Source organism: Crocodylus siamensis, chromosome 15, assembly GCF_052110815.1.
Source record: "Crocodylus siamensis isolate JL-2025a chromosome 15, ASM5211081v1, whole genome shotgun sequence".
NCBI lineage: Eukaryota > Metazoa > Chordata > Crocodylia > Crocodylidae > Crocodylus > Crocodylus siamensis.
Genome location: NC_143409.1, coordinates 36,411,131 through 36,438,037, shown reverse-complemented (window position 1 = coordinate 36,438,037; position 26,907 = coordinate 36,411,131). Strand labels below are relative to the sequence as shown.

At 44.0% G+C, this 26,907-nt stretch overlaps 1 protein-coding gene across 5 annotated transcripts in view; it reads left to right on the top strand.

Moving 5' to 3' along the window:
- Positions 1 to 23,446: 23,446 nt before the first annotated feature.
- TJP1 (tight junction protein 1) overlaps positions 23,447 to 26,907 on the top strand; it is a 279,289-nt gene continuing 275,828 nt past the window's right edge. Inside the window, exon 1 of one of the 5 annotated variants that reach the window (XM_090028261.1) lies at positions 23,447 to 23,650. In XM_090028261.1, the coding sequence (XP_089884387.1) occupies positions 23,484 to 23,650 (167 nt within the window). In that variant the 5' untranslated portion in view covers positions 23,447 to 23,483. The remainder of the gene's footprint in view (positions 23,651 to 26,907) is intronic. The other 4 variants (XM_090028262.1, XM_090028260.1, XM_090028264.1 and 1 more) reach the window with 4 other exon arrangements.

Below are 26,907 nucleotides of genomic sequence, written 5' to 3'. Positions count from 1 at the left end.
AGATTGTGTACAATACCTGGTACAATATGGTGAGTTAAATATAGTTTCCTAATGTCCTGCTTTTTTGTGGAAGGAAGATCCTTTAATGTTGTTTTCATATTTTGTATGAAACTTGCCTTTTAACTTTGTGATGTTTTCTAATTAAAGTCAAGGGAGAATTTATATTCTTTCTGTGAATACTAGTAAAGGTGGCATGGAGGAAGGAAAACTTTCCAAATTTTGTAAAGGAGCCTAAATTGTGAGTAGCTTTTAGGCTAGAACTAGACATTTGCCAAATGAAGCAGCTCAACTGTGCTGGGATGCATTGTGGCATAGCTGATATACTTCATTGGGTGAAATATGTCACGTGTTGTTCTGCTCATTGATTTTTCAGGAAAACAGCTAACATGTTCTTCTGGGGCTTGAGGGGCCTGGTCCTGTGCATTCCATGAATTCCTGCATGGGATCAGATATTTAAAGCCCCAGGAGTGCCTGTTTGGCTTTTCCCTCTTACAGAGACACATCCCTAAAAATCTCGAGGGTGCATCTCTGTAAGAGGGGAAAGCTAGGTTTTCCTGCATATAGAAACATGCAATGAGATTCCCTGGGGTGCATCTCTGTAAGATGGGAAAGCCAGGAAGGCACTTCCATGGCTTGAGGGGCCCAATCCTGCATGGGAATTCCTGGGGTGCCTATATGCAGGACTCTCCAGCCCCTAGAGCATCTGCCCAGGGCAGCTGGAGGCTGCAGGCAGCTCTAGGATTCCTAGACTTCCCCCAGCCTTTTCCCCTCACAAAGCAAATATGTAAATTAATGCTACAAATTTAATACTACTTTTTGTCACAGCCACACATTTTGGGTGTTTGGCGTGATAAAGGGCATAGGCATTTGTTTGCTTGGCCTCTGTGCCACCATAAAAATGTTTATGGCAGCACAAAACCCCAGGGGTTTTGAAAGGGTAAAAGATGATTAGAGGACTTGGGATTCCCTTTCCTTACCAATCAGGCCCCAGAGACTCGCCCTCCATGTCTCCTGATTAGCCTCTTGGGTCACCTGGAGGGGGATAAAAGGGGCAGCGCAGCTGACTCGGGAGAGACCAGCGAGAGACCACAAGGAAGTTGCTTCAAAGAGCTGGCAAGAGCTGGGCCAGCGGAGCAGGAGCAGGTGCCCCAGAAGTACCTGAAGGAGTGGGACCTGCAGGCAGCAGTTGGACCTTCAGCAGTGTGGTGTGTGGCCAGCAGGAGAGGCTCTCTGCTGGGCTCCAGGATCCCCTGTGAGAGGCTGTGGCCAGCAGGAGAGGTTCCCCAGCTCTAGCAAGGATCTGAGCAGTGACCTGAGAGATTCCCAGCTCTGCTTCCAGCTCCTCCTATAAGAAGCCAGGCAGCGCGATGTGAGGCTGGGGCTCCTGGAAGACCAAGACCCCTAGCAATTTAGTATAGTACCAGGACTGGTGGCTGTGTGGTAGAGTTTGTGCTTGCCATGTGGGAGATTTGAGCTCAAATCCTGGCTGGTGTGAGTGAAGTAATAAGGAGAAATTCTTGTTGCCTTGGAAAGGGGTCATTGTGTTTTTCCCCCTTTCTCCCCCTCAGGGTACCCAGGCTCTATATTCCTTGTTATTTGTCATTTTGTATTTTGTGCCTTTTATATTTCACCAACCAGTATTGTTTGTTCTGCTGTTTGTGTTTTATATTTTGTTAACCATGTCTTTTGTCAACTGGATGAAAATGTCTATGATTGAAAGTGTCTAACCTATGTTGAATCATGCCCCCTCAAGGCATTGTATTGTCCCCTATACCCCCTGGTTTATACTAGTTATGTTCCCAGTACTGTTCTCTCATTAAAAGGTATATGGTTAAGTCACCATTGGTGGTCTGGCTCTGCTCTATAGGGGGAAGAGAGTCCCTACACCTCCCACAGCGCTTGTGCACCTGCTTTGATCCTTTCAGTTGGAAAGGGGTACCTCTTGGAGTACTGCCCGGGTTACAAGAAATTTTGTGATTTCTAGCACCTTGGCCTATGGCATTTTCAGACTGTGCATGTAATAAAATGACAGTTTATATTGCTCATAGAGGAGGGGTACTCATTCCCCTGGTCTGTGGGCCAGATCCAGCTGGCAAAGCCATGCCATCTGGCCCAAGGTGGTTCTTATGGGTGCCAACATTTGGCAGTGGAGCAGTGGTGACAGCAACTGTTGCTTCCCTGCTGCCAACATTTCAGACACCTGGGAACAGGGCCGGCCCATCCTATCTGTGGCTGCTGGGGGCCCCAGGGCCAAGAGTTGTTTGATCAATCAAAGCTTCTTTGATGAGCTTTAGTTAAAGTGCCCCTGTTGCCATTTTTCAGTTTGGATACACATGACACTCTGGGTGCTTTATTAAAGACTGCCCCCCCAAGCACATGTATAAATGCCCTTAGAGACCAAGTGAAAAATCCTGTACCTCATTAAAACTACAGTAAAGCAAGGGAGTCCTTGTTGTTTCTAGTCATTGAAAAGAATAACTTTCAAAATAAAACAATGATCATATTTTTAAATGTCAGCATTACTTTATGCCGATTTATATATCTTTAAATGATTCAAGCTACTGCAGATGTGGATATACTAGAGAGCTGGACCACTGGAATGCAGCTTACTAACCCTTGGTCTGCATAGGCTACACATAACCCCCATGGCAATTTATTCTTGGGCCTGTGATTTGTGGCACCTATCACAATGCCACACATAGTTTCCTGTCTATTGTTTATTATGCCTATTTATACCAGTTCATGTTTTTTATTTGTTTCAATGGATGCTGCACATGGTTCTGGCCTATATTACATGTTCCATTAAAATAAGGACTATCTGCTACAGCCATGCACTTCCAATCAGTTACTGTAACAGATTCATCAATGATTGTCAAGCTGTTGCTGAACCAAACTTGGCTCTATAAATGTGGGTATTAATCAGAAGATCGTCTTTCGACATTTGAAGAGGCTAAGAATGTGATTGCATTCTTTTCATTCAGGTATTCAATAATTTTATGATTTTTGTTTCTTGTGAAAGTTTTATCACTGAATATGAGTGATTAATTAGGAGATGAGCTTGCTCTTTTGTTTTCTATTAGGAACCGGAGGTAAGAATGGTCCATAGGCAAAGCTCTGGAGGAAAGACTCCACCAGTCTCCTTCATGCAGATGGTAGAGTTCCAAGTGAAGCAAATGAGTCATAAATGGATTAATGTGATGACTGTCTGCATGAGTGTCATGGAGAGGTAAGTGAATTTGCAGGGTTAACATAGAGGAGTTGAGGGTGCACTGTTGGGTATCTTTTAACTAATGATCTGTTTTTGTTGTTCTGGTTTTCAGATCTCAGGAGCATGGCAAATGGTGCTGAGAAACTTGGACTTCTGTAGCAACCGTCAATTAAATGAATACAGTAAATGTATTTGACCTGCTTAGGTAGGTCAAAGTGTGTGGCTGCTAGGGCTGTGTGAAGCTTCGGTCGCTGATTCTATTCAGCAGAGATTCAGCCTGATTTGGTGGCTGAATCTCTGAATCCGAATTGAATTAGGAGACCCTTTAAATCTCTCTGAATCATGTCAGAACCCTCTGAATCAATTCAGTGATTTGGATATAGACACAGCTTTAAATGTTTTTTCTACATACCTCAAGGTACCAGGCGGCTTCTGAATGCTGTGATGCTGGGACGGATGGAACATCCCACAGGAGTGCGGGGGACTCTCCAGTGCACTTGGCAGCAGACCCGGAAGTGGACAGGAAGCACTTCCAGTCTACTTCCCAGTTTATGGCCAAGCATGCAGGGGCCCTCCCGCACTTCTGTGGGACACTCCATCCATCCCAGCATTGCGCTGTTCACAAGTCGTGCCTGGTACCTCGAAGTATGTAGAAAAAACATTTTAAAGCTGTGTCTGTGGCCTAATCACTGATTCTCTGAATCAGCATTGAATCTTCAGATTTGGATTTGGCCGAATTGAATCATGGATAGGTGATCTGAATCAATTAATCGAATCACTGTCCCTGAATTGGGCCGAATCTGAATCAAACAGGGCCCATTTTGTGCACTCCTACTGGCTCCTAATTACTCTCTGAATTTTGATCTTTGTGCTTCACAGGTAAACCCAAGAAGAAGAAAGAGAGAAAATAACTCTATAAATATGTTGAAGTTTTATTTTATTTTCACATCATTGCATACTTCATTGCTTCTCTATGGTTTGGGTTGCTAGATTGATAGTCCAGAGGAGGGACTGGACAGTCAAAACTGGCCAAGTACAACCTAATTGTTCTCTGGCCGGCCCAGAGAAATAGGATACAACAGCTCTCTTAGAACCACCTGCAACTAGTAGATAAATTGCTTGATAGATGACACCACCAGTGCTTTTCACTGTCAAAACTGCAATATCCATGCCAACGTGCATGTTTACATACTGTTGTAAGCTCCTTTGTATATGGATGAGCGTTATGTTCAATATTTGCTGAGGCATAGAAACAGTGCTTGTAATACCAAAAATGCTCACTTTAACTTATAAGGGTGAAGTCATCAACTGATATAAATTAGCAACTTCATGGGAGCCAGTTTACACCACCTGAGGATCTGGCACTTGCTCATGTTTTCATTGATGTACATTTGCTTCTTGTTGGCTCTTCCATATACAAGTATACATTTAAATAGAATGAAAAGTCATTTAAAGACAACCAGACTAAATAACTGTAATACTTAATCTAATATTTGTGTAGATTCATGTAGAACCGTGCCTTATGGTCCAGTTAGGGCGAGTGCCATTGGATGGTGAGATGGCATCATCCTCACAACTAGTCCAATTTTTCTCTCAACATTTAATTGCCCATAACACAGTTCTAGAATTAACAGAATGTAGAACAGTTGTTTTGTTTGAACTGGGGAGGTTTTTTTTTTTCTTTTTCACTTTAAGTCTTATTCACTTGGACAATATATCTTTTTTTTTTTCCGACTAGTCATTGACTGTGGGTGCCTAGCTAAGGATACCTTAAATTGTCTTAAGTTAGGTCCCCAGGAATTTAGGCATTGAAAATCACTGCCTACTTTTGAAAATTTTAAATTTAATTTTTAATAGACTTAATTTTTAATACAGCTCTGCTGTTTTGTAACTTTGCATGTGTAAAATGGGATCTTTATGCAACCTATACTGAAACTTGAAGACATTTTGCATTTTTGGTATTGCGAATCCCTAATTTATTTGTATGAAATACAGCCACTGAGGGCATTTTTACACATGCTTCAGGGGTGGGGGAGTATGCTTTAATTACAGTGCCACTTCTTCAAATGGCAGCAGGGGCACCTTAACTAAGGCTTGTCAAACAAGTTTTAGTTAAAGTACTTCTGCCACCATTTTGAAGGTTATCCATCAATGGGAAGTGCCAGGTCTCACCCTGGCTCAAACCATGCCAGGCTTCACTGTGGCCCAAATCTGCCATCCGAACATATGACTGGGTTCAGCCACACAGCTAGGCCAAAACACAGGAGCTCTGAAACAGCAGAAAGGGCCCTGGCCTATGGCTTTATCCTGGACATCCAGTCTCAGCTGTACCACTATGCTGAGACACTACAGTTACAAAACAGAGGGGGCCAGGCCAATGTGGCAAGCAACTGCCAGGACCCCATTCCTGGTCAGTCTGGTCCAGGAATTAATACTGCCATGGTATTATCATACTCAAGGAAAAGAATGGGGGAAAAGGGAAGGAAAATGGGTCTCAAATTCAGATACAGGCTTTCTCTCCTTGTACCTGAGGCTTGCCCTTCAGAAAGCTTTCACTTGCCTCTGCAGTGAAGGAGGAGGGATACACCTCTCTCCCCCAGTGGGGAGCAGTTTTTCTGGCTCCCAGTTCAGCTGTGCAGCTCTCAGGAGAAAGAGAAAAACCTTAGTGGAGTTGTTCTTATATAACTGGTGTGACATCACCCAAGCCTTGTCCAATTAGGAAGACCCATGCTAAAAGCTTCTTCCTCAACCTTCCTGGAGAATCTTCTGCTTCTTTTGGCCAATGAGGCCAGAGGATCTTACATATTTTGCCCAGATACAGGCCCCAGCTTTCCATGCATGGAGCACATGGCCAAAACAACAGGGGCCATCTTGCCCACACACACCCACAACCACACCCACACCCACACCCACCATAGCACACAACAACCAAAAGCACACACGTTACCATATGCAACCCAAATATGTGTGGGCGTTTTAAAAATAGTCTTCTAATTTTGCCAAATCATTAACTGGCTGTAGTTTCAATAATGCTTGAATCGGAGTCCTGTGCTAGGATGGCAATATTATCAGTGTAAATAAATGTTCCTGATTTTTGTATGGGGAATATCATGTGGATACCAAGTGAAGAGGATAGAGCCCTGTGGTAAACCATTATTGACAGATCTAGTTCTGCTTATTTTGCCATCAAGACAAACTCTGAGCTTGCAGTTGGACAAGATATTAAACAGTATTGCAATAATCTTTTTGTACCTGATAGTCTTTATCAGTTTAACCGTATGGCCCCTTATCCATACTGTTGTAAACCAAAGTGAGATCAATAAAGGTTGCTGCAGTGTTTTGTCTTCCTTGGAATCCTGCATCAATAAAGGTTGCGTAAACTTGATCAGAGTAACTCCTCCGCTGTCTAAAGCCTGTCTGGTCTGCAGGAAGCCTTGGTTCCAGGATAGGGCTAATTCTTGACGAGCACTTTTTCAGAGTTTGAAAGTCATGCACAGTAGGGAAATAGGCCTGAAACTCTTCACACCATCTGGTGGTTTACATGGTTTGGGAACTGCAGTAATTTTTGCCTCTTTCCAAATTTTAGGGATGGGACCTGAGTCTATGATGTTTGTGAAGAGTTTTGCCAGCCTCCCGCCCTGCTTCAGCGGGGGCTGAATTCTAAAAGAAATTCTGGCAGAATACCATCTTTACTTGCTGCCCTATGTCTTTTAGTAGCTGTTAAAGTAATGTCTATCTCTCTGGCTTCCACAGGTTTAGAAAGGTCTCTAAACCCCTAATAACACAAGCAATCTTTATTCATACAAATAGTCCCAATAGGTCTTTCCATGAATAAAGTTTTGTATAATCAGTATTTTGACTGATTCAAACAATTTCACATAATACAATCTAACCTTTAACAAAGAACCTTGTCCTGTGCTATACTTTTAAGAGAGTCTGAGCATCTATCACTCCCAGAGGTATCAGCAGAGCAGAACCATGGCTTCAGGACAGTGATGAAATGGAGCACATTCCAACACCAAGCTCATGCCGTCTGGCAATTCACTCTACTATGTATATACATAATGGCTGTGTCCATGGGTGAGGCACGCAGCCCCTCTGACCAGTAAAGGGATTATAGTGCCAAGGTATGGCTAAAGCTCCCAAGCTGTGCCTTTCCTGACCCCCTCCTCACTGCTCCCCACTGGCTGGAAGCAGGCACTGGAAGGAGAAACTTGCATATTGCCACCATTGCTGCTGGCCAAGCCCAGCACCCTGTGCAGCTGTTCCTCACAATCCACAGCTGAAGCAGGGCAGCAGTGACTTGATGGGGATGGGGGGGGGGGTCTCTCTGCATGGCAGCAGTGGAAAGGGGGTGCAACCGCACTGCAGCACCCCCCCAAATCCACCCCTGGTTCTGTCATTCTACATGTACAAGAAAGAAGTGCTGAAAGGTACTTCCATTAGTTTTTCTTACTTGTGGACTTTATTAGTAGTATTTATATAATATATTTAGTTTGCATCGAGGTCAAAGATCATCCTGAACCTCACAGCCCATTGGATTGATGTAAAAATTATGGTTCGTTTCTTTGGAGGCTCACGAATAATAATTCCTCAGGCACATGTTATTAGCAACACAAAGGGTATATTTGCAAATAGGGTCAGAGTGGAGACAAAAGACCACTCTGCCCCCGAGGAAAACTCTTAGCTGGCTTTTATCTTCTTCTCCTGGGCACGTGTGCAGAAACAGGAACTCTTACAACTCATTTCCGGTTCATACAAACATACATGAAATGACGTCATGTCATCCGTCACATGTGCATTATAATTAACTACTTAAGTATGTGGGGCGGATAGGCATATATGCATTAGCTAATTACGCATGCTTAGAAAGCTCTCCAGGTTACCAAAAGTTCAAACCCTTCTCTTTTTCAAGGACGCAGTTAATTGAATTACAGCTTCTGTAATCTACATAAGAAAGCAGAGGGAGTTTGAAGGTATGTGTGATTTAGTATAGGAAAGAGATAGTAAATTTGCCAAGAGGGGAGGGATGTCCTTGGTGGTGTTTCTTTTTATCAGGTACGAGATACAAACTGTGCAGTTCTAACAACACTCTATTCATTATACATTTTAATAATATTTCTAACAGGATTAACAAGGTTAAGGCATATCAGGAGGAAACTGCACACAAAAGCCTCATGTTCAGCTGTCTTTGACTCCCTAGCCAGAATGACCAGGTACCTATTTACATTTGAGTTGTCTGGGGCATAAGTCTAGAGTGAATCTTTCTTTTCTTAAAAAAAAAAAGGGGGAAAAAAGCATACATAGAATTTTATAAATACTTTCCCTGAAAAAATCTTGCTATATCGTTCTTATTTTTTTTATACTGTATTTTATCACAGAGCAGGTACAGAGCCCAGTCTTCAGTTGACTTTCCCTCCCTTTCCTGCTTAACTAAAGCTAAAACCCTAGCTGTTGCTGAGTCTGGTCTCCATGTGTGAATCAGTGATTTTGGAAAGAACCTCCAAGGCTGTGGAATAGGAGGGGAGAGAGCAGTAAAGTTGATCTAAGGAAAGTTAGCTTGATTAGTGGAACATCAAGACTTTTAAAAAGAAGAGATGATTTTTAACACCTCTGGAGTGAAGAACAATGACCCATTATGTCAATTGACTCCCTCAGCTGCTGCCTGAATAGTAATGTTGCTGTACTGTGGGGCAGAAATTAAAGCAGGGTGTTTTTATCCCAGTCAGACACTCAGCTTCCCTACTTAATACGTGCACCTCAGTTTTGGGAGGCTGATTTTGAGAGAAGGATGGCATATATTGTATACAAGAAAATAGTATTGTTTTTCTTTTTTAGAAAGCTGTGTTACATTTTTTGAGTGTTAACTTTCAGGCAGGTATGGGGTATAATGTATAAAATCAACTAAGCTCTTCACAAGAAAGTCAAGAATTACATGTGACATAACATATAGCATCTTCAGTAGCCTTGATATGTTGCTGTTCCATTGCATAATGAAAACCCCCCCTCTCTTTGTTCTGTCTCTCAATTCTATACATATAAAAAGGGCTTAGTCCTTCGGGGGGTGTGTGTGTCTCTGTTCGTTTGTCAGTAACGCTCTTGGAGCACACTGATTGGTTGTCTCAGCAGCCAATCACAATGCTTACTGAAACAAACAATCAGAGTGCTCCATACAAACAGCTGGCCGGACACTGGGGGGTGCAGGGCATGGTGCTGGGTGCAGAGCGGGGCAGGGAAAACTCTTGGAACTCTCAAGCTTGGAGGCAGCAGCAGCACGGGGTGGTAGTGGTGGGGATGGAGTGGGACAGCAGAGTGCCACCATCACAGAGGGGATGGGGGGGAGGGGAGGACAGTGGAGTGGGACAGTGGAGCGCTGCCATGATAGAGGGGATGGAGCAGCAGGGGCGAGGCCAGTGGTGGGGTTGGAGTGGGATGGCAGAGCACTGCCATTATAATGGGGACGGAGCAGGGGCGTGAGGCCAGCAGCAGGGATGAAGTGGGATGGCAGAGGACCACCATGATTGTGGGGACAGAGGGGATGGAGCGGGGTGGGGGCAAAGCTAGCAGTGCCTTGGAGGTGGCAGCAGCAGCACAGGGTACTGGCAGAGGGAGATGGAGGGGACAGCAGAGCAAGCATCTGCCCCCCCCCCCACTCCTGGGAAGCAGCAGTGGCGCGGGGTGGTGGGTGGTGGTGCTTCATCCCTGCCCATCATTCTTGGTGGGCAGTTCGCTAGTATCATAATAAACACATGCACAGCTTCTGCTACATAACTTCTAGATTTTTTAAAATCCTTTCTGCCTCTTAAGTAATGTGTATTTTTGGAAGTCTTGAATAATATATTACCAATATAATAAAAACAATGGTCATGAAACTTTCACCTCTGTTTGTCCAGAAGGACAAATGGTGTTCCTAAAGTTTAAAACACTTTCCTAAATTGTTAGTTGGGATCACTTCACCCATCACTGAAGCTACAACTAGAGTGGAATGGGGTAGCCCATCTCTTCTCTAATAGTACTAAACAGTTATGTTCTGTTTAAAGGCCAAGAAGTAAATATATATGCAAATGACACGTAGGTAGTCAGTTGTCAGAACTGATTTGGATGCACTGCTGGGATCCATATCTGTGAACTTACAAAGGCTAGGGCCCGGTTTTTATATTCTCTCAGTGGCTTAAACCTGATTTAACCCACTACCTCCAGTATTATAAGAGATTCTGTAACCTTTGTAATGGAATTAGTTCAGCTCTGACTCTGAAGAAAGAATTATATCATAGGGCTTAATCCTCCAGCATACCCCTGTGTTTCAACCCCTGTGCCATGTGGAGCTACAAACATGCTCATATAAAGCATCTTGCAGCACTGGGTCCTTTGTCACAATAATGTAACTTGTGGAAAGCAAGTGAGGCACCAGCCCCAGGCGCCAATTTGGAAGAGGAACCAAAATCACCCCCAACCCCTGCAGAGTCCACACCTCAGCAGCTAAAGCAGCCCTAGGGTGTTGGTCTTGTAGCAGCAGCTGGGAGCATGGACACCATCCAGAGTGGGCAGACCATGCTGCGGCAGCAGTGGCAGCAGCATCCAGGGACTGTGTTTGAGTCCTTGGCCTGAACTCCCGTCCACCCCAACTCTCTGAACTCCCTCCTCTCTGGCACTTAATGGCATTTCTCCCCTTTACCCTAACCTCCCCTCACTTCACTCTCCCACAGGATTCGTCTAGGGTGCAAGCCCTGCTTAGAAACATAGAAAGTTAGGGTTGGAAGGGACCTCAGGAGGTCAGCTAGTCCAACCTCCTGCTCAAGTCAGGACCATCCCTAACTGGATCATCCCAGCCAAAGCTTTGTCTAGCCGGGTTATGAAAACCTCCAAGGATGGAGCTTCCACCACCTCTTTGGGTAATCTGATCCAGTGTTTTACTACTCTCCTAGTGTGAAAATTCTTCCTACTATCTAACCTAAACTTCTCTTGCTGCAACTTGAAACCATTGCTCCTTGTTCTGTCATCTGCCACCACTAAGAAGTGTCTTGCTCCATCCTCTTTTGAACTTCAGGTAGTTGAAGGCTGCTATTAAATCCCCTCAGTCTTTTCTTCTCTAGACTAAATAAGCCCAGTTCCCTCTGTCTTTGCTCATAAGTCATGTGCCCCAGCCCCCTCACCATTTTTGTTGCCCTCTGCTGAACTTTCTCCAACTTGTCTACATCCTTTCTGTAGTGGGGGGGCCCAAAACTGGACACTACTCCAGATGTGGCCTCACCAGTGCTGAATAGATGGGTCACTTCCCTTGACCTAGTGGCAATACACCTACCAATGCCATTAGCCTTCTTGGCAACCAGGTCACACTGTTGATTCACATTCAGCTTTTTGTCCACTGTAACCCCCAAGTCCTTTTCTGCAGAGTTGCTACCCAGCCACTCAGTCCCCAGCCTGTACTGGTACATGGGATTGTTCCATCCTAAGTGCAGGACTTTGCACTTGTCCTTGCTGAACCTCATAGGTTTCCTTTTGGCCCAATCCTCTGATTTGTTTAAGTCACTCTGAATGCTACCCTACCTTCCACCATATCTACTACTCCTCCAGCTTGGTGTCATCTGTGAACTTGCTGAGGGTGCACTCTATGCCACTTTCCAGGTCATTGATGAAGACATTGAACAAAACTGGCCTCAGGACTGACCCCTGGGGCACTCCCACTTGATACCGGCTACCAACTAGACATCGAGCCATTGATTACTAGTCTCTGAGCCCAATGCTCCAGCCAGTTGTCTATCCACCTTACAGTCCATTCATCTAGCCCATACTTCCTGCTTGTTATGTCTCTGCTTTGTCTTCATACTTTTATTCTTGTACCATGTGCTACTACACTTCTCACTCTAAGGTTTACTTTCTAGCGCTGAATGCTTTTTCCACTTGTGCAGGTAGGTCTGGTAGTCATGGGTTCCAGATGACTCAAATTTTCAGGCATTTAAGGGCGCAACTACATGTGCCTCTTTTAACCGGGCTTAACCTAATATCTCCATTCTTAAGGCACATTAAGGGTGCATGTCTACATGCACATGCCCTTAATGCACCTTAAAAATGGAGATTTAAGGCTATGTGAGCCTAAATTTGATCCCTTCATAAAGCAGGTATCAAATTTAGGTGCAAATAGCTGTCACATTAACACATGCGTGAATGTGCTAATGTGCATGTATGTGGTGTGTATCAATGGGTAGACACTGCTTTAATGCACATTAGTGCATCTGCACATGCACTAATGCAACTTAATTATTTGCACCTAAATTTAATGCACCTTAATGTGTCTTAGCGCGTTCTCTTGTTGACACATGCCTAAATTGCCTTAAAGTGCCTTAAACAAAGGCACATTAAGTTTTGACAAGCATAAATACACATGTAGACATGCCCTAAGTCCACTACATTCCTACAAGATGTGCATACAGGCTGTGACCACCACTATGAATGCTCAGTTGCCACAAATGCAGCCATAACCATACACATGGCTACATACCAAGGAACAGAATATCCTAGGATGCATAGGAACTAAAAATTCCCTGTAAATGATGAAAAAGCTGGCTGCGTAGATGACCAGGAAAAAATAGAATGCCATAACCAGACTTTATTAAGCTTGAAAACATGTACTGGAAAGCTATTTCCCTCACCTACATCACCAGAAATAGAAATTGTCTTGTTTTTTCATAGTTGGTAGGGTCAGGAGGGACTTGAGCAGATCATCAAGTCCAACCCCCTGCTATGGCAGGAAAGAGTACTGGGGTCAAACGACCCCAGCAAGGTGTTCATCCAGCCTCCTCTTAAAGACCCCCAGGGTAGGAGCCAGCACCACTTCGCTTAAAAGTTGGTTCCAGATCCTAGCAGCCCTGACAGTGAAGTAGCGCCTCCTGATGTCTAGGCTGAATCTACCCTCTGCCAGATTGTGACCGTTATTTCTAGTCGCTCATGGTCGTGCTCAGGAGAACAGGGACTCCCCCCAATGCCTGCTGGTCCCCTCTGACTAGTTTGTAGACAGCCACTAGATTCCTCCCTCAGCCTTCTCGTGTGGAGGCTGAACAGGTTCAGGTCCCTCAGCCTGTCCTCATAGGGCCTGCCCTGCTGCCCCCGATCATGCAAGTGGCCCTCCTCTGGACCCTCTCCATGTTGTCCACATCCCTCTTGAAGTGCGGCGCCCAGAACTGGACGCAGTACTCCAGCTGCGGCCTGACCAGTGTCGCATAGAGGGGGAGGATCACCTCTTTGGACCTGCTTGAGATGCATCTGTGGATGCATGACAAGGTACGGTTAACCTTCCTGACTGCGTCCCCACACTGTTGGCCCATGTTCATTTTGGCATCAATAATGACTCCAAGATCCTTTTCTGCCTTTGCACTGACAAGAAGGGAGTTCCCCAGCCTGTAGGCATGCTGCTGGTTCTTCCCCCTAAGGTGTATCACCTTGCACTTGTCAGTGTTGAAACCCATCCTGTTGTCATCCCCCCACCCCTGTAACCTGTATATGTCCGATTGCAACCTATTCCTCCCTTCTAGTGTGCCCACTTCCCCCCACATCTTAGTGCCATCTGCAAATTTGAACAGGGTGCATTTTACCCCCCTCCATTCAAGTTGCTGATGAAGATGTTGAACAGTGCAGGCCCGAGGACCGAGCCCTGGAGGACCCCACTGCCCATATCCCTCCAGGTTGAATAAGACCCGTCCACCACCACTCTCTGGGTGCGGCCCTCCAGCCAGTTAGTGACCCATTTGACTGTGTAGGTGTCGATGCCATGGTCCCCTAGTTTTTTAATGAGAATGGGGTGAGAGACAGTGTCGAAGGCATTCCTAAAGTACAGGAAGACTATGTCCACTGCTACGCCTGCATCTAAGGATTTTGTGAGCTGGTCATAGAAGGCCACCAGGTTGGTCTGACAGGACCTGCCTCTAATGAATCCATGTTGGTTGCCCCTAAGCATAATCTCCCCTGCTGGCCCCTCGTGGACATGCACCAAGATAACTCTCTCAAAAAGCTTACCCAGGACCAAGATAAGACTAACTGTCCTATAGTTTCCTGGGTCCTCCTTCCTCCCTTTTTTGAAAATGAGAACCACATTAGCCCTTTTCCAGTCCTCTGGCACCACACCAGAGCACCACGAGTGCTCATAAAGCCGTGCCAGGGGTCCTGCAATGACCTCTGCTAATGTCCTCAGCACTCTGGGGTGGAGATTGTCAGGACCTGCTGATTTAAATACATCCAGTCCCTCCAGAAGTTCCCTAACTAGATCCTCACTGACTGTAGGCCTGGGTGCACCTCCCCTGGGGCCTATGGGGGTCCCGATGAGGGGGGTGACCCGGTCCCTGCTCAGGAAAATGGAGGCAAAGAAATTGTTAAATAGGTTAGCTTTGTTGTCTGGTGCAACTACCAGACTTCCTAGCGTGCCTTGCAGAGGCCCCATGTTACTCAGTACCTTCTTTTTGCCCCCTGGGTTAAAAAAGGAATCTTATTGTCCTTGATCTGGATAGCTAGTCCCAGTTCCATCTCTACTTTGGCCTTCCTGACTGCCCCCCTACAGCCCTGAACAACCGAGGTATAGTCCTCCCTGGTGATGGCCCCTCCCTTCCATTGGGTGTATGCCTCTTTTTTAGCTAGGAGACATTCCTGGACGCTTTTGGTGAGCCAAAGGGGCTTTTGCACCCTCTTGCCCCCTTTGATCCGTGTTGGAATTACCTCCCTTTGGGCTTGGAGGATCATCTCCTTAAAGAACGACCACTCTTCTTGGACACTGGACTCCTCTCCCCTCCAGGACCTCAGTGCCTCCCCAACTATTCTCCTTACCTCATTGAAGTCCACCCTCCTGAAGTCCAGGGCTGCTGCTTTGCTGCAGACCTTTGCCACCTTTCGCTGGATGGTGAATTCCAGCAGGCGACAATCACCCAGGTGGTCATGCACCCGCAGACCCCTCACCAGGTCGTCACCTGTGGTCAGGACCAGGTCCAACAAGGCATCTCTCCTGGTGGGGCTGTGCACCTCCTGGGTTAGATGGAGGTCCTGCATTTTGGCTAGGAACCTATGTGAGCGGTCAGACCTGGCTGACTGCTCTTCCCAGCAGATGTCTGGAAAGTTCAGGTCACTCATGATGACCACATTCTTTGACCTAACTACCTCTGTGAGCTGGCTTAAGAATTCCCTGTCTAGCTCTTCCCCTTGGTTGGGTGATCTGTAGTAGACCCCCACTGTTAAGTCCCTTTCCCCTCAACTTCCTTGTATTCTAACCCAGAGCACTTCAGTGTGCCCCTCCTCTGACCTTGTGCTACTTGTTGAGGATGTGTATTCCTCCTTGACGTAGAGCGCCGCACCCCCACCTTTCCTTCCTGTCCTATCCCTCCTGTACAGCCTATAGCCCTTGATATTCACCACCCAGTTGTGTGTTGGGTCCGACCACATTTCTGTGAGCCCCGCTATGTCTAGGTTGGTGTCAGCTAGCAGGAGGGTAAGTTCCTCCTGCTTGTTCCCCATACTACAAGCACTTGAGGCATCTGAGGCCTCCTGAAGATATGTGCACTTGTCCCCTAATCTCAGTACTGCTCTGGCCCCTGTTGCTTACCTGGGTATTTGTTCTGCTTGTTGTCGGTCTAGGCTGGGCTGTTCTTGTGGGTGACACTTGGTTTAGTGGTCCAAGGCCTCCTCCACCCTCGTCTTCCCCTTCCCCTTCATCTTTTTTTATTTCACTCAGTTTGGACCATGGAACAAGAATGCTCTGTCTCTTTCTTTCTTATTTGTTTGCAGTTAGCTACAGTTTCTGTCTGTATTCTACTACCAAAATGCTGAACTATTATTACTTTTCCTGGTGTATAACTGTTTTCAATGAAGTTCAAAAACAAAAATTCTGTTTAGTTAAATATTATTTGTTGTAAGATATTATGTAACGATTGAGCCTAAATTCTCAATGCTCATTTGAAAGATAAGAATGTTCAGTCTTATAACATGAAGTCTAAATATTTTTACTATTAGGAACAAGCATAGTTATATGAAGGAAAATTATAATATGGAGAAAAACAAAGGAGCTTTAAAATAGTGAACAGCCTTCTTGGTGAAAGCCACTTCAATATGTTTGCCATTTCATATTAGGTTGTTATGTGTTCTTGCTCCTAGTAAATCCTATTAGATTAATTTTCATTGTAATATTAATCTGATCAAAAAGATTATATAGTGTATAGTGTAACAATTACAGTAAAATTGTAATGAGACTTTCTGCCCCCTCCCATCAAAAGGAAAAGATTTTTCATGTTTGTAATTAGTGTGCAAACATGGAATTGGATATATCAAACAGCCTACAAACAGGCTTATGAACCATTTCAATACATTCATGTATTTTTTCCAGCGGTCTTCTAGACTCTACGGTGTCATGGATATAGAAACACTTTCATTCATTATAATTCAGTCAAAGACATCATTGGAGCTAAGTCAGTCTCTGTCTTTGTATAACTTTGCTTATGTGAGTAATGTACTTCACTCCAATGCAAATATTTACAGAACTTTGTAATTGTGAGATAGGTAACAGCTTTAAATTCTAGTACTAAACTTTCTGATTTTTACTAGTTAGCTTGATATGTACAACTAAAATACACAAAATGCACTAAACTAAATATAAAAATATGAAAGGAAATGTTAAGGGGTGGTCCTTAGGATACTTCTGTTTAAAAAAATTCCACTCTAGGAAAAGAGAGAGGTGCCTTTATTTGGTTCTTATTTCCAAACAATACAGTGATACTATAACATAGTTTCATAGTTAGTAGAGTTGGAAGGGACCTGAGCAGATCATCAAGTCCGACCCCCTGCCATGGCAGGAAAGAGTACTGGGGTCAAACAATCCCAGCAAGGTGATTGTCAAGCCTTGTCTTAAAGACCCCCAGGGTAGGAGCCAGCACCGCTTCTCTTGGAAGTTGGTTCCAGATCCTAGCCGCCCTGACAGTGAAGAAGTGCTTCCTGATGTCTAATCTGAATTTACCCTCTGCCAGCTTGTGACCATTATTTCTTGTCACTCCTGGGAGTGCTCAGGGGAACAGGGACTTCCCCAGTGCCTGCTTGTCCCCTCTGACTAGTTTGTAACAGGCCACTAGATCCCCCCCTCAGCCTTCTCGTGTGGAGGCTGAACAGGTTCAGGTCCCTTAGCCTGTCCTTGTAGGGCCTGCCCTGGTGTCCCCTGATCATGGGAGTGGCCCTCCTCTGGACCCTCTCCATATTGTCCACATCCCTCCTGAAGTGCGGCACCCAGAACTGGATGCAGTACTCCAGCTGCGGCCTGACCAGTGCTGCACAGATGGGGAGGATCACCTCCTTGGACCTTCTTGAGATGCATCTGTGGATCTACTGTATCAACTGTATATTTTTCTAGTTAAAGGCCTACACAACAAATTCACCAACTAAAATGATATTAGTAGAATGAACAATGTATTTTTCACTCATCATCTGGAATAACCGTGTTTCTGTGACTGTTGTGTAAACATGACCTTTCCTCAGAGTGCTTTTCCTATTCAGATATTTCTTTTTGCCCTATCTTCTTAAATTCTGTACTCTCTTTAGAAGCCACCTACCCCATTGTCTGTCTTCAGAAGTCCACAACAACCTCCTGCATCATGATACTGTTTTTTGCCTTTTAAGTCTTGTATGCTCAGAGGCTTTTTCATTAGATATGCCATCTAGAAATGAACAGCATTAATGGATCTATTTTCCAGGCTGGTGGCAAGGTCTTCTCAGACCTTACCTCTGAGTTATAAACTGTGGCAGTTCTGACAATATACAACTATTAAGTGTAACTAATTAGATCTTTGTGTACTTCTGTAAGGTTGCTAGTTTCTTAATCTTTCATTGGATGTGATATTACTTATGCGTCTTTTGTGGCATCTCACGGTGAAATTCCCTGCTTGGTGATTTCTTCCCTCCAGTAGTTTTCTACATGATTAAGCTGTATCAGAGAACACTAATGGAACTCATGCATATGCTTATTTTTTTCTACATTAAGTTTATCTGAGTCTGTGAGAGGGTTGTGCTTATCAGGCATAATATGATATTTGGATAATTTTGACTCAAGGTGTTTTTCTTTTTCCTTTATTTGAATAAAAAAACAAGAAAAGAAGAGAATTATAATTTTGCAGAAGAAATGGAGGGTTGGGGGTGGTGGAATCTAGGAGCACAGAAACTGCTGAAGCGGTCCTGGTTTACACTGCTGTATTTGGACTCATATTTGACAATTTATATTATGAACAGTAAGCTACCACCAAAACTGTCAGGATTGCACTGTAATGGAGGATTCTAGCTGCTTGCTAGAATACATTATAACCAGCTCCTCCTTCTCAGTAGTTCACAATCAAATATAGAACATGAATTTTCATTAACAGTTGAGCCTGAAGCCTTGTTTATTCTGAAGGAATAATGCGAGAAGGTATTTCCTTTATTTACCCTTTAAATGAGTGGAGGCTCTTTTTATTTTGAGAGTTTGAACTAGTGGATTAAGTTATTTTAGAAAGCAGAATACTAATTCTAAACATCTGGGGCATTTATTTTATGTTGGCTATGCAGATGTCCATGTTTATCTACCACCACTAAAGCTGACCTGTCATACTTATACTTGCAAGAAAGGTGAAAACCTGCCCTAATGTAATTTGTCAATTGTGAGACTTAAGAAATTACTTCTTAACATTTTTCTTTGAGTCTGTTGCACACATGGCTGGGAAAATGAGAACCACGGGAGGCCCCAGACTTGAGATCTCTTTTAGATGCTGTTTTCTGTCTTCACAGGTATGAACTTATTCCCTTTTTTCTGTGAAGATGGTTAAGAGATGTGAGAAGCTTAGATCAGGCCTAGTAGGACGCATTTAACAGGCCTATTTGCTGCTTTGAGGCTTCTTAGGTTCAGAAGGGTAATTCTGCTACTACTCTCTGTCTATGCTATGTCTGTGTTGAATGCTGTAATCAAGAATCTGGAGCCTGAGAAGGAGGTAGCATAGAGTATATACAGATACTAAACTACCCCAGTACTGAAGAAATTCCTCCAAGGGGCCTTTCTAGCTTCTGTTGTCCTGTTGACCAAGTCAGCTGTTGCATGGGCATAAAGGATCTGTAAAGTGGGAACAGGAGTCTGAGCCACAAACATGTTTACTGAGGTATCATATTTATGGTGATCTACCATACATTCAAGTGTAATTCAAGGCTCTCCAGAAGAAACTGCTTGTATTTTCTAGCGCTAGAGAGGACCACAGGAAGTTCAGATACGAAGCATTTCACAGAACATAAACAAAGTGAATGACAAGTCGGTCAATGTGGTTTTAATGCTCTTGAGAGGTACTGATAATTTAGATGAACTGTAATTGCTTAATTTTAGTTGCTCTGTTTTTTTAGTGTTGCACACTGCTGACAAAACAATATTATTTTTATATTCATTGTAAGCTGTCTAATATGAAGTAAATTACTTCTGAAACATAATTTCTGTTTGAAAAATGTTAACAGCATTTTTTTAATAGACTTTTGACATATGGATGAAAGAGAAACACTTTTGTCACACAGAATAAGCTTGAAGGGAGAGCAAAAGCAATGTCCCTTCAAGGTACTTATGTACTTACAGTACCTGCTGTCTGAGAAAGTCCTACGCCTGCAATTTTTTACCATGAGTGAGCTAAATGGTTTGCTGTGCAGCCCTATGGGGCAAGGTTTGGACATTCTGGAAGCTAGGAGGCTGCTGATTTGCTGTTGATAGAAACAGGCATTAATTCACCTGAGACACAGGAAAACACAAAGCATCTTTCTACTCTTCTTCGTCATATTAAAGAAATGTGTGCTTATAACAAGGTTCCCTGACAGAAGAAATAGAATTCATCAGTACTAAGAAATGAGAGAGGGATAAAATAATAGGAATCATTTAATTCATGTCTATAACACTACTCATAAAGTAGCTGAAGTCAGGGGTGGATGGGGGCAGGGTGCAGTGGTATGGATACATGCCCCATTTCAGTTGTTCACACCATGGGAGAAGCAGTTCAGATATATATTTTTTTAAGTTCCTGAAGCTAGTAAGAATCTCCCCCCTCCCTTTTCCTTCATGCTCAGTGGCACCTCCTCTTCCCTCCCCAGCCTGCTTCTTCCACTGTCACCAGATAAACCAGTAGCAGAGGTGCTCCAGAGCATCTCCCGCCAGCTACATGTGGAGCTAGGTTCAGCCAGGAACAGGAGCAGCAGTGGGCAGGTCCATCCTTCTTACCCAGTCTCCGCAGTGTTCCCCACCAGCCCAGGACCATGTGCAGAGGAAGAGAACTTGCCTGCTCCTGCTGCTGTTGTGGCAGCTGCCTCTGGCCAAGCCTGGCTGCAGTGGGGCAGACAGGCTCTGGAGTTACCCCAACCTGGCCCTAGGTCAGCTGGGGGCAGCCCTGAGCAGAGAAGGGAAGGAGAGGGAAAGTGCTGCTGAGCACGGAGGGGAAGGGATGGGTGGAAGATCCTGCTTTGAGGGTGGGAAGAAAGTCCCTGCTGCTATTCTTGCCATGGGTCTGCCCCCCTGGTATGTGTGGGGGGAGGCTGGGAGCTTGGGTACAGCCTCTCTTCCAGCCAGGTCACTGCTCCCAGTTCTCCTTTCTGAACTCCTGGATCTGCTGCTGGTTGGAGTGATATCTTACACTTTCAACATTAATTGAATAATGTTGGTTCAGAAATAATTATAATGATTTAATAAATTTAAATAGAGATTAGAATTAGGAATCCGGATGATTTTTTTAAGGAAGCTGAATAAACATCTACATGGTGTAATGAGGCCTTAAGCCTGAGTCTTTTTGCAGGGATCTGCCTGCACAGTTTTTAGTGTTAAGTCAGGGCCTAGCTGTAAGTTTGAGCAAAGAGCGTGCAAGTGATCTTTGTTCATCTAAGACTACAAGATCATACACAGAGAAAGAATTAAAATAGTTTTACTCCAAAAGGAAAGGTCCCTATAAAAAGCCTCCTTGCACAGCATCTAGCACCCTGCTCCATAAATCTTTGAAGTGAATTCAGAGTCTTAAATGTGACTCCATTGAAATGCACTGTAGGATTCAGTGCTTATCTTTTCCCTATAATTTCAAATATTTCAAAGCAATTAAAAAAATCCAAATCAGATATGCCCACTTTACCAAAAAATGCATATATTTCTACCTTCCAGACCTGAAATTCAAACTAGAATTTTAAACATTTTGTGTAATTTTTCCAGTAATAAAGATTGGATTATACAGAATAGTACAGGTATAAATTACAATCTTAATGGAGTTGAAAAAAATATAAATAGGGACAGAACTGAATATTTTAATTATAATTTAGGTAAAAAAAATCTATCATGGTTGTGTGAGAACAAAATCCAGGTCATGATCTTTCATAACATTTATGTGGGTTCTTCAGGGACAGTACGAGTAATAAAAAAACCCAAACAATAAACATTCACTTAAGTGAACAGACAGTGACTCTGAACAACCACAGTTATTATTTGTATAAGAAAGTGTCACTTCTTGGTCAATATTCTGCCTATAAGCACATTTTTAAGGTACAGCAAGATTTCCTTAAGCTTTATAATATAGATCAGGCTGGCTGCTCTCTTCTGTAGAAGGCAGTGGGACTTAATGCTGGTAATCAGAATACTACCAGTATTAATTTTAAAGGCAACACTCGGAAAGGTTAAGTACTGGTTAAGTACACAACTTGAATTCTCTACTCCTAATCTTTCTCTTGGTCAGAGTTTAACTGAAAGATTGTTTGCTAAATGAAATGTATCCCTTTTTTTTTTTAATGCTGGATCTGTTAGAAGAAGAGTGAGAACCTGTGAATTGTGCCTTGAGAGCTGTAGATGAGCAGGGCAATGTGAGAAACATTGAGCTGGCTCTTAATTTTTAAAATCTCTTCATCTGTGATGATATAATATTTCAGGACATTTCTACTAATCCCAGATTTCTTGGCCAGGAGAATGCAGCTGTTCAAATCATTACCCACAGTAATGTGATTATTTCAATATGGTCTTAATTAAAATCTGTTCTACTTATAGGTATAATGTTAGTTTTCCTATCTTCTGATATGCCAAAAAACCCCCAGTAGCATATAGTTTATTGTGATTTTTGAGGCACATATTACTGATATAAGAAAAAACTGAAAAAGCTGGGGGAAAGGAACCTAAGGAAAATGTGATTTTCTGTTTAAGCCTACACATGAAACATTATTTTTAAGGTATCTTCTTTTCTGGCTTAGTGCAGCTGATATCACCTGTTTTAGTCACCCAGTGTAAGTGCTGTTGTTCATGCAATTTGCAATATATGGTACAAAATTGTCACTTCTGCATTCATGGAGATTGGTGACACACACCTTGCAAAATGTATGCACCTTGAAATAACACAGGGGCAGTCGAATGAACTGTTGTGGCAAGTGATATTTTAAGGAGTCAATTTCAAACCATCTCTGGTAATAATCTGGAGAACATGGGTAGCAAAACCTTAGCTGAAGAGCTGTAATTTTGGAGTGCTGATTCCCAGTATTCATATGACAGCATCTTTCCTGGGAAGGGTCAAAAGGATTTTTAAAATTATTATTATTAGTAGTAGTAAGGGTGTCATGTTATCTTAGGTCTTCTCTGCTTTGTGTGGACATTAAAGATGCTTTTGAGCTTCTTGTGAGGTCGTGGGTTAGTCCTTTCTGTCACTTGGGAGGATGGAGAGTGGCCCTGGTGTCCTTCAGGCCGTTGGTCTGGGAGCTTTGCAGGGGAAACGCCGGCTGTGCCGCTCGAGGGGAGGCGCGGGGGGACCCCGAGTCCGTCTGCGGCGGGACGGGACGGGACAGCCCCCGGCTCAGGCCAGCCGCAGCCCCTGCCGTGGTGGGGGGCGCCGCGCGGGCAGAAAATAACGCGGGGCTGTTGTCGGCGCTCCGGAGGTTGGACGAGCGGGGTCCGAGCCGGAGGGCAGCGACAGGGGGCGAGGGCAGAGCCATGGGGGCGGCCGCAGGTGCGGGCGAGAGGAGCTCCGCCCCACGGCGCGGCGGGAGCGGAGCGGAGCGGAGGGCCGGGGAGGGGGCCGTGGCGGCGGCGGCGCGGGCGGGAGATGCCCCGCGCGCGGGGGCAGAGGAGGCCGCGTCAGCGGGGGGCAGCGCGGGAGGCGGAGGCGGAGGCGGCGTGAGCCGGGGGAGCGCGGAGCAGGCGGCGGCGGCGGCGGAGGAGGAGGAGCAGGAGCAGGAGCGGCGGCAGGCGGGGGAGAGCGGCAGGCGCGAGGCAGGGCCGGCAGATGCCTGGGAATCACCATCGGATGGTTGCATGCAGCGGCTGGAGAGACTCTGTCGGTGGCGGCGGCGGGGACGAGGCAGGGACCGGGGGGGCGACGGCAAAATGAAGTACCAGAAATACCTGACGGTCTTGCAGATGGCCATCGGGGTGACCGCCTCCAACCGCGGCAGCCTCATGCCCCTCAAGCGGAAGCTGTGGTGAGTAGGCGCGGGGCGCTGCGGGGGCCGGCTGCGCTGCCGCAGGGCCATGGCGGCGGGCGCGGGAGGGAGCTGTCCAGTGCCGCCGCCGCCGCCGCCTGCGGCATCGCGGGCACCGCCGGGCCGGCCAGCGCGGGTCCCGGAGATCATGGCAGCGCCTTCCGCCACGGGCGGGGCGAGCTGGCTCCTGCCCCGCTGCGCGGGCTCGCACCTCCCGCGGCTGCCTCGGACTCGGGGGTCCGCCTGGGACTCCCCTCTGTGAGGATGAGATGTCTCTGCCCTACTCACATGGCCATCTCATACTGTTTCCTCTGTCTCTCACACTCGGATAGATGAGTGTGGGAGAGAGATCCTAGTGCCAGATGGATACATCTTAATCTCACACTCAGGTATGTGTGTGTGTGTGTGTATTTGGCATACTCTGGTATCTCTCTCTCTCTCATACTCTAATCTCTCTATCCATCTATCCATCTCATACTCTGATAACTATCTCATATATCAGAGTATGAGATCTGTATCGCTCATACTTGGACATCTATTTCATACTCTTGAATATCTAGCTCACCCACATGCTCCTATACCTATCTCATACTCATACATTTAAAGCCACAATTGACTTGGCACTATATCTCCAAAAAGGAAGATCCAATATGTGGCTCCGATACATTTTTTTTAGTTAAAAAAAAAAAAAAATCCTTTCTGTGCACCTCGTGGCATTTGTGGTTTTCTGATCAGTGAGCTGAACTGATTTCTGGAGGAATCAAACACCATGTTATGGAAAATATACTGTGAAGTGTCACTTTGTAAAATGTGGGCAAGGGCATCAAGCAACAGATGGTGTTGCACTGCCCAGTCACTCTTTTTGACTTGGAAGGGACTGCTGTCAGTTTGATTCAAGCAGTAGGACGGACACATGTCATTGTCAGAACAAATAATATTAAGGAGGAAAAGTCATGTGGCTACAAAGATAAATATTCTGGGGAAAGTATCAGGATTTTCTATTGCATTTGTACAGTGGGGGAAAATGTTTACAGGACATGGAGAATGACACTTAAGCAGTAGTGGTCATATGATTGTCTGTCACTGTGGCCATGGTCACAGTGGAAGAGTGCAAAGTGTCAGAGAAAGAAGTGATTGGACATGCTGTTAAAAAAAGAAGCTGACTCTAAAATTATCTGTTTTCAGGAACAGCATCTTGTCACAGTTGGCAAATAGGCTGTCTTGGCTTGGCCTTGATTTTTATCTATCTATCTAGCTATCTATCTATCTGTGTGTGTGTGTGTGTGTGTGTGTGTATTATTGTTACACACTCATCCAGAACAGACAACATAACATCATGGACATACTTTAGAGAAGCAGAATAAAATTGCTGTAGATCTGCCATTTACTATATTTCTTCCAGAGTTTGTCTTTTTCTTGTATGTTTCAGGATATGTAAAACTGAAGAAAAAACTATTTTTACATTTTAGTATTTTTGGATGCCATCCAGGTTTGTTAGTTGCATAACTATACTTTCATATGTGCAACCATTAAGCTTTCTGTCATTATTAAATCTTATTATATCATTTGTAGAAAGCAACATGATTTAAAAAACAGAAATATGGTAATTTCCAAATTAAATTAACTGAAGCATACAAAAATGCACAAAATATTTTCCATTACAAAAATATTCTTTCATATGGATAACTTTGGTTAAATTCAGAAAACCCACTTTTGTACTGTATAAGTGCCAAGTATTTGGTTTTGACATTGTCAGAACCATAACATGCCACCACCTCCACTATTCTCTCAATAATGTATTCCTTTCAGTGTACTCCTTGTGCATCTTAAGCAGCAATGTGTATAAGAATATATTACTTCTTTAAAAAAATAATTATAATGTAGCTCAAATATTGACTTTTCTTCTGTTTTTGAATTTTCTTGGAATCTGATCCTGTGTTCACGTATTACAGAGGAACCCTGAATATGTTTTTTAAAAGTCACTTTGAATGGTCCTGATCCAGCGTCCTCTGAAGTTCATGAAGTCCATTGACTTCATTAAAAGTTGGATCAGGCCTACATTTTCCAACTGTATAGCCAGATTTCTCTGCTTTGTGAGGAATAGTTAAGACAATAGAGTGGATCTTAAATGATTCACAAATGTCTGAGGGAAAAATATGCTATATTCATGGAATCCATTTGCATCTGCAGCGCCTCTTGCCTCGGTGTTCACATTACACCCAGTGCCATATTATATGAGCAGTCAGGTTGGTGGTATAGGTCTAAAGATCAGACAAAAATAGCATGCTTTTTCTGCAGAGGAATCTGTGCCAATTATGTAAATTCATGCATTTTCTATCCTTTAGATTAGTGTCTCAAAGAGTAATTTTCCTATCAGTGAATCACTTACTACAGATATCAACTTTGGGTTGGGAGCTTGGGTAGCGTCAACATAACAGTGTCTGTATGGATAGAATGTTTACCTGTGAGTGAAATAGTCCTTTCTGATGCATTTAAAAGACTGCTTAAGGGGTATTTTTTACTCTGAATTTAGTTTAGTTTTTACCAAATCATACATGAAACAAAGAAGTTTGTTTGTTTTTTAATTAGTATGCTAATTTCTTTATTATCAAAGAGCATCGTAATATTATCGAAGTGCAAAGCAAAAGTAAATGCAGTTATTATATCATCTATAATCTCTGACCTGCTATAAGAACAATAATGTACAAATTAAATTAGCTGTTACTTTTTGAATGACTGAATGGTTGCATGTTCTTTAAGTTTTGAAAAATGAGTTTCAGTATTCTTGCTTGTGTTACTATATTCCTGAGTTGTTTGGTATGTTAGTACATACTGAAGTGCAAGCAAAATAAATTATTTAATAAAAAAAAAGGTTTAAAATACTTATCTTTTGCTGGTGGAGATAATCCACCTGAATCCTACTGAATGAAAATGAAAAGGTAGCAGCAATTGTTTATTTCTTTACAGAACATCTGCCACTATAATTTCCTTCTGCCTGCCCATAAGAAATGTAAATTCTGTTTGGAAAACACAAAAAGCACAGCTACAGAATCAGGGCAAAAAAGGTGGATGCTGTCTATCTTCTGTGGTTGGTAATAAGCTATAGAGAGTTTCACTTCTGAGAGCAAATGAGTGTAAACTAGCCTTGAATAAATTTAAGTTGGAAATTTAGATGCAAGTTTCTCACAAGAAGAAGAGTGAATTTTCTAGGTTGGCCTTCCAGTAGGCATTGTAGTGGGGAAAATGTAACTGGTCCT